General features: G+C 43.9%; 1 protein-coding gene and 1 long non-coding RNA gene across 2 annotated transcripts; one reads left to right on the top strand and one right to left on the bottom strand.

Annotated features, from left to right (window-relative positions):
* The first annotated feature begins 639 nt into the window (after positions 1 to 639).
* On the top strand, positions 640 to 2,102 carry tmem187 (transmembrane protein 187). The gene has a single exon (XM_004574639.5). It carries the CDS (start codon positions 825 to 827, stop codon positions 1,608 to 1,610), a length of 786 nt encoding a protein of 261 aa, XP_004574696.2. The 5' UTR covers positions 640 to 824; the 3' UTR covers positions 1,611 to 2,102.
* Positions 2,103 to 5,146: 3,044 nt separating this feature from the next.
* LOC143418462 (uncharacterized) lies at positions 5,147 to 7,360 on the bottom strand. Its single transcript, XR_013098456.1, has 2 exons — positions 7,144 to 7,360; positions 5,147 to 5,742 (listed from the first exon to the last, which is right to left on the bottom strand). It is a non-coding gene; the product is annotated as an uncharacterized LOC143418462 (long non-coding RNA).
* Between the last annotated feature and the right edge of the window lie 465 nt (positions 7,361 to 7,825).

The raw sequence follows: 7,825 nt of genomic DNA on the forward strand, positions 1-7,825 counted from the left end.
CACTCAGCCAGTGTTGTGAGTGCGCACGCCAGAGGCTGCAACACATTTATGCAGCCGTGTTTCACACATGACTATGAAAGGTGGAAGAGGACGTAGTTCCTTCCAATGCAGACAATCCGAATGTTATAGTTTCTTTCCGCTGTGTTCCTGTTAATGATAAACTACAAATTTACTAAAATATCGATATTTTAATGTGAGAATCGATTCTAGAACATAAATGACTGGTATCAGAGGAATCGATATTTCAGTATTGATCTGCACACCACTAGCTGGAGCACCAAATAACATTTGATGTTGAAAGCAGTGTGTGGCTCTCTCTCTCTCTGCTAATAGGAGTGAATGGAGATCGCCCAGCAGTCTCTGTCTGTCTCACGTTCTCGCAGTAATCATTAGAATAAGATATTTATCTGGTATTGATATATCTATATAATGTTTATTGACTCTTCACAGTCCACATCAAAAATAATAATGAGATATTGAGGATACTGTTTTCCTTCCAAAGCTGTCATTCAGTGCTGACGAGGCCAAATGACTCCGGATAATAAACAGTGAATCCTTGCGCCTGGCTCTACAAGAAGCAGGAACCTAACCCTTGTCTGGTCGTGGTCACGTGGCCTGGGTGTTTTGACCCACGCCTTGAGCAGTGTTTGCCAGATCTGCGCTTCTGACGCTCGTGACAGTGTTAAACGTCTGTTTCGAGGCTGCCGGCCTCATGCCCGGATCAAGGCAGCCAATCCAAGCCTTCAGTTTCTGTACCACGTGATTTTGAAACGCGGAAAAACACCTAAGACCTTTGGTTCCAGTCTCGGAGCGGAGGTCCGGAGATGATGAGGCGGGCCGTGGTGCACGTGTCCGTGGGCTTCCTGCTGTGTGTCGGCCTGGTGAACACCGGCCTGTTCGCGGACGTTGACGTGGACCTGAGTTCCGAACACTACGCGGAGAGGCGGGTCGACGGTCTGCCCGCGTTCTTGGCGATGCCCTGTAACTGCGTGGTCAATGTGGGTTACGTGTGCGTGGGGCTGTACTGGCTGCTGTGGCGCGGGGACGGCGCTGAGTCGGAGCGCGCCCGCTACCTGAGGCACGTGTTCGCCCTCATGGCCGTCTTTTACGGCCCCGTACAGTGGACGCGCCTGGCCATGCTGCGGCGCGCTCCAGCCGTTCTCGACCAGTGGCTGACTTTACCGATCTTCGCGTGGGTGCCGGTGTGGATCGACTTTATCGAGAGGCGGACCGAATGGCGCGCGTCGCACGCGGCGACGCTCGAGCTCGGCTCCGTTCTCAGCTACGGACTGGCGATCGCACACCGACGCGGCTTCGACACGGCGCTCGCAGGTCACGTGCTCTTTGCGGTGTACAAAGGGGTTGACGTGCAGCGGACGCACGGAGATGTGCGCACGCGCAGACACCTCGTGCTGGCTTTGCTGTCGTGTGCAGGCTTCGTGCTCCTGAAGCTGCTGGATCACCACCTGGCTCAGTACCGCCTGTTCCAGCGCTTCACCGGACACTTCTGGTCCAAAGTGTGCGACGTGCTGCAGTTCCACTACAGCTTCTGCTTCCTGACCAGGCTGACGAGCAGAGCGCGGGCCAAGACTGAGCCGCAGCAGCAGTGACAGCCACGCAGCATCCACGCAGCATCCTCCAGCTGGGAGTTCATTCTGTCTCATTCCACACAAGACCACATCTTCACCTCAGCATAACTCTAGATTCTGTTCAGCTTCAATACTTTAGTTCCACATAAATATTGATTCTCCCTGAGCTACAGGAGCAGCTGCAGCATTCGATGTGCCCCAGCCACGTGGCTCCAGCTCCAATCAGCTGTATCTAATAATAGAAAAATGAGCAGAACGATGCCAGTGGGAGGGCAGAACAAAGAAAACCGCTGCTCTCAGGAAAAGGACCACCAGGATAGCCCCCCGGACTTTTGTGGACTCTTGAGACCAAAGATGACCACTGCAGTGTAGCTGAAGTAAACATGTGACATTAAGCTTCACCACCCCTTAGGGCTGCTCTGCTGGAGGAGGGGTGAAGGATTGCTGCTTACTTACAATGTTCAGTGGTGCACATGTGCAATCTGAGTTAAAATAAAGAAAAGTACACATGTCTGTGTGTTGTTTAGTCTGACTGTGACTTACAGACCATTAGTACCTACTCAGATCGACTCGGCATGGTTCGGCTCAGTTTTCAGGGTTTCCCATTATGTCACAGTATGTGGCACCCCTCCTCACAGGGGCGGATCTACAGGGGCAGCATGTGCCACCCTAGTTTTGCATATGTCAGTGTTGTTCATTAAAATAAGATAGCACCCCCCACCACCACTTAAAATGGTTCAGCCCAGAGCCTTTTCACATCTTACACTGGGGATTGATTGCGTGAGTGTTATTCACCCTCCGGGGGCAGCTATTGGTGTAAATGTACCATGATTTGGCAGCACCTGTGATTTGGTTATTTAGGAAGAGGGGAAAGTTTTGGGACAGTGGCGAGAGAGCGATATCGACAGCGACTTTTGAGTTGTGAGAGATTTGTGACGTTTAGCATGTAGTTAGTGTGTAGTGTAGTCATGAGCTTTGTGTGTCAAAATGTTACACCCCTGAAAACAGGGGAAAAGAATCACGAGAGTGATTATGACTTGCGTCTCTCATGCAGTCGTTTATTGCAGTGAGGAGAACGCGCGAAAGCCCCCTAGTGGAGAATAGAGACACTACTAATCGATCCCAGAAAAGGCTTACTAGCCGATCACTGATGTATAGATTGTATTTCTCTTAAGTAACATGAAAGCCATTAATATAACATGAAAAATAATAAACTCTTAATCATTTTCTTACCATATTTACATTATTTTCGTCCTTATATCAACAGATATGAATTAGTATTAACTGAACAGTTTTATATGCAGTAGTCCTTATTAGAGATGGACCGATCCGATATTACGTATCGGTATCGGTCCGATACTGACCTAAATTACTGGATCGGATATCGGAGAAAAATAAAAAATGTAATCCGATCCATTAAATATCACGAAAGTACCTCACAAAACTTGCAACACGCCGTAACTCGCCTCAGAACGTTAGCACGTCGGAGCAGTATGCATCACGTGATAGAGCGGCTGTGGCATGCGGGACCTGTCGGTGGTCTGGATAGCATGTGGAGCTTCGCTAGCAACCTGGCATTTCATCTCCGACAAAGTTATCCCCGAGAGAAGTAAAGCAAGTGTGTAAGTCCACCTCTGAATGTTTGTAAAGCATTCCTGCGTTAAGCTTAACGAGCGACTGCCTCTCGCTCTCCGGCTGCTACTTCAATCATGAAACTGCTTAATGATCAGCTGATCGGCTTTTCTGTCGCGAGTCTCTCTTGTTTGTTTTTGGCCCACTTTGCACCAGAAAGAGGAAACCATCGGCTAAACAACAGCAGCACGTTTAAGCTTGATCAGCTGTTGTTAGAATTTATTTATTATTAGTTTCTACTCGAGGATCTTTTTCTACGTAGCTGACGGCTGGTAACTGTGCAGGGGCGCATCTAGCAAAGTTTAGCCAGGGGGGCCGATAGGGCATTAACAGGGAAAAGGGGGCACAAAGACATACTTTTCTTTCTTATTCTCATTTAAAATGTCGAGCTTTTAATAAATAATTATCTGACACCCAAAGTTTTAATTTGATGCAAAATGAATAGAAGTCAATTACTGTATATAGTGACTATTAAGTCTAATATATATACCCTAGTAAGCTATAGTACTTTTTCCTTTGGGAAGGTACCATCTGTGCAGTCTGCAATTTTGTTGAAGAAAGATGTTGAATCTATTTAATATTTCTTGAAAAATAATTGATTTCTGTGCATTTTTTTTCACACTGCATCAAATTAAGGTTGATTACGTCGATTAAGCATCATGAGGTGGCGCGTGAGGGGTGGTTCCCTATTTTTTATTTATTTTTGTTGTTGCTGGGAGTTGGAACCCTATTAGTTAGGTTGCTTAATATTTATGCTAAGTACTCTTTAAAATACCAGAATAGGGAGAATGGTGTAGGTTTAAGTTTATTAGATTGATCAGTATTGCTGAACTATGAAATATTTTTTTTGTATACAGGTATAACAGAATAGCTTTAGTGTAGTTGTTGTTTTAAACTTGAGTATGAACTTATACAAAATGCAGCAAGATATTTAAAAAACAGTTTTGTTGATTAAAAAACACTATATCGGATTCATATCGGTATCGGCAGATATCCAAATTTATGATATCGGTATCGGACATAAAAAAGTGGTATCGTGCCATCTCTAGTCCTTATACCTGTCACAAAAACAATGAGGAAAGCCACCAAAGGCAGACGGCAGTGGAAACACTGGACTGATGCAGCAGCTTTACTCCTGTGCTGTTCTCCTCTGTCTTGTGGCCGACAAACTACTTTTTGCACTGGCACAAATAATTTGTGGGGCACCTTATTGTGACAACTAATTGTTCTCTAATTTTAGTGTTAGTAGTATTTTTAAATAGCTGTACAAAAAAATGCCAGATGTATTATTTTTAGGTAAATGGTTAAATATAACTTTATTTCTAACTTAATCTACAATTTATATTTGCATTTCAAGTTATGAAAATAATTCAATAAACATGTCTGTGGTTTTTACAGTAAAAATAGAACTTTCTCCTACTCGGCTTTTATATTTTTATGTGATTTCAGATCAATTGTGTTAGTACAGTATGTCAATGAAAACATTACTGTAAGTTCAGACGTGAGATTGTGCTGAAAAGAATGATGCCACAGAAGGCACGAGAAGAAAATTTAAAGGTGAAATACAAAGTAGTGAAAAGTGGCCAATGGTACCCTGGACCCCAGAGGCTTAACCTGAAAAGTCAGGTTTCTGTTGATGACAGCGCAGATTTAGAGGTAACTTTGGGTTCCCTCTTGTTCCTCTAGCACAAAGTGCAGTTAGCTGCAACATCTTTCTAAATTCTTCTTTTACTGTCATTTTCTTAAACTGACAGCCCATCAAATACGTGTGTCTACTGTCCATTTTTATAGTTGCATACTATCCTAATAACAGTTCCAAAGTTATTTCTACAGAGAATTTACTGTAAATTAGAAGCTCTATTGTGCCACATCAAACCTACAAAGGCAAAGTCATTCATTACTCTGTTAAAGACTCGTACTTGGAGACATGGTCAGTGCAGTTTAATGTCAGAGAGATATTCCTGAAACTGCTGGATAAACAGACACTCACTCAAGAACGAGTAGCACAGTTGAGGTCATAAAGGGCAGGAAGTTAAACATCACTATACCATCTGACATGCTGGGGAGGGGAACAGAAACAAGGGAATGTCTTCGATCATGCTGTTTAGGACAAGGCTTACAACTTGAAGCACAACAATGGCAACATTTAATGAAATCACTCTAAAATATAAGACATTGTAACAAAAAAGAAACATTGATGAAGCGTCCAAAAAGCCCCATGGTGAGTAAAATCCCAGAGAGAGCGCAGCTTTCACACCTGATCAGCGTGCAGCGTGCTTGTATGAGCGAGGCTTGTTGTGTAAAGCACTTTGATTTCTCCTGGAGAGTAGAAAAGTGCTGCATAAGAGTCAGTCCATTTACCATTAAAAGATGTATGGATGTTCTGCTTTGTCATTTCATAGACTTGGTCACTGGTACTTTCTTATTATAAGGATGCTCCTGCTCTGCTCCCATTCTACCTGCTGGCTCTTTAAAACGTGTGGGAAGTTTTGTCTTTGATTCCAAGATTTCTTCCTTCTGTCTGTCCCCAGAGTTGGAAAAAGAGCAGTGAGATTTGCAGGCCTGCCCTCGTGCAGCATCAAATAAAACTTAATGAGCTAGTCTTACAAAAAGAATTGTACAGATTTATTTAACAAAGCTTGTTTATTTCACAAATTAATAGTAAGACACAGAAACTCAGTATTGATATGGATTAAACCTGCGAGAGCGAGTTACTCACAGCATGCATTACAAAGCGAGCACCTCATTGTTGATGCTGCTTTGTTTGGTGACCCTGTGTTTGGTTGGTGAGTAGGTCTGTAGGCCTTTAGACTGCAGGGTGACTCAGGGGAGAACCACTGATAACGCGTGTTTGCATTAGGACTCCAGCTGCATTTGTTGTTCTGTTTTTACATTTTGTTATCTTTAAAAAGTAACCTCATTGGTTTTTGTGCTGTAATTAGTAATGTGAGTATTTGGTAACAGAAACAGAACTAATGCAAAGTGAAGCTTTTTATTGATGAGAATGCACCATGAGGTGTGTGTGTGTGTGTGTGTGTGTGTGTGTGTGTGTGTGTGTGTGTGTGTGTGTGTGTGTGTGTGTGTGTGTGTGTGTGTGCTGGTTTGGACACACACTGTGACTGTGAGCACTAATGGCTCTGCAAGGCTTAGTGCTGTGAACTGACAGAGCAGCAGTTTCCTGACTGCAGGGATTTACCCATGCTAGCAGGGCTTTAGGGGTCTCGTTCTCTCACCCTCTCTCACACACACACACACACACACAAATATCTATATCCAGTTTGTATTTCCTGAGAAGGCGCCTTGATATTTTCTTGATGTGTCTCTTGCAGTCATGCTCCATTTTAGTTTTGACTGAAAGAAACAGGGGCTGCAAATTGATATGTTTCTTTTTTGGAGTTCCACAGGGTTCAGTGCTAGGACCAATTCTGTTTACATTATACATGCTTCCCTTAGGCAGCATCATTAGAAGACATAGCATACATTTTCACTGCTATGCAGATGACACCCAGCTCTATCTGTCCATGAAGCCAGATAACACACACCAATGAGTTAAACTGCAGGAATGTCTTAAAGACATAAAGACCTGGATGGCCGCTAACTTTCTGCTTCTTAATTCAGATCAAACTGAGGTTATTGTACTCGGCCCTGAAAATCTTAGAAATATGGTATCTAACCAGATTCTTACTCTGGATGGCATTACCTTGGCCTCCAGTAACGCTGTGAGGAACCTTGGAGTCATTGTTGACCAGGACATGTCCTTCAACGCACATATTAAACAAATATGTAAGACTGCTTTGTTCCTGTCTTCCTGACAGGGACTAGAAAGAGAGAGCAGATTTCTCCTGTTTTGGCTTCCTGTTAAATCCAGAATTCAAAATCCTGCTACTCACATACAAGGTCTTAAATAATCAGATGCCCTCACCCGTTGGTGCATTGATGGTTCTCGGTGTCCAGGGCTGGGTGTTCGGGTTTGTACTGGCTCACTCCCGGGGGCTGCTTGGCGGGGCCTGGGGCTTTCCTCAGCTCTTTTCTGCTTTTAAGATTAGGCTTCAAACTTTCCTTTTTGCTAAAGCATATAGTTAGGGCTGGACCAGGTGACCCTGAATCCTCCCTTAGTTATGCTGCAATAGACGTAGGCTGCCGAGGATTCCCATGATGCATTGAGTTTTTCCTTTCCAGTCACCTTTCTCACTCACTATGTGTTAACAGACCTCTCTGCATTGAATCATATCTGTTATTAACCTCTGTCTCTCTTCCACAGCATGTCTTTATCCTGTCTTCCTTCTCTCACCCCAACCAATCACAGCAGATGGCCCCGCCCCTCCCTGAGCCTGGTTCTGCTGGAGGTTTCTTCCTGTTAAAAGGGAGTTTTTCCTTCCCACTGTTGCCAAAGTGCTGCTCATAGGGGGTCATATGATTGTTGGGTTTTTCTCAGTATGTGTTATTGTAGGGTTTACTGTACAATATAAAGCACCTTGAAGCGACTGTTGTTGTGATTTGGCGCTGTGTAAATAAAGTTGAATGAAACTGAAAACTTTTTTATATATGAGGCTGTTTGTATTCCTTGCTTTTTTATACTTTCCCAGAAGTTCTCTAGTTTATTG

This window comes from Maylandia zebra, linkage group LG4 (assembly GCF_041146795.1).
Source record: "Maylandia zebra isolate NMK-2024a linkage group LG4, Mzebra_GT3a, whole genome shotgun sequence".
Lineage (NCBI taxonomy): Eukaryota > Metazoa > Chordata > Actinopteri > Cichliformes > Cichlidae > Maylandia > Maylandia zebra.

Excerpts from the sequence above, each read along its gene's own strand:
- tmem187 (XM_004574639.5), top strand. The coding sequence starts at position 825 with ATGATGAGGCGGGCCGTGGTGCACGTGTCCGTGGGCTTCCTGCTGTGT.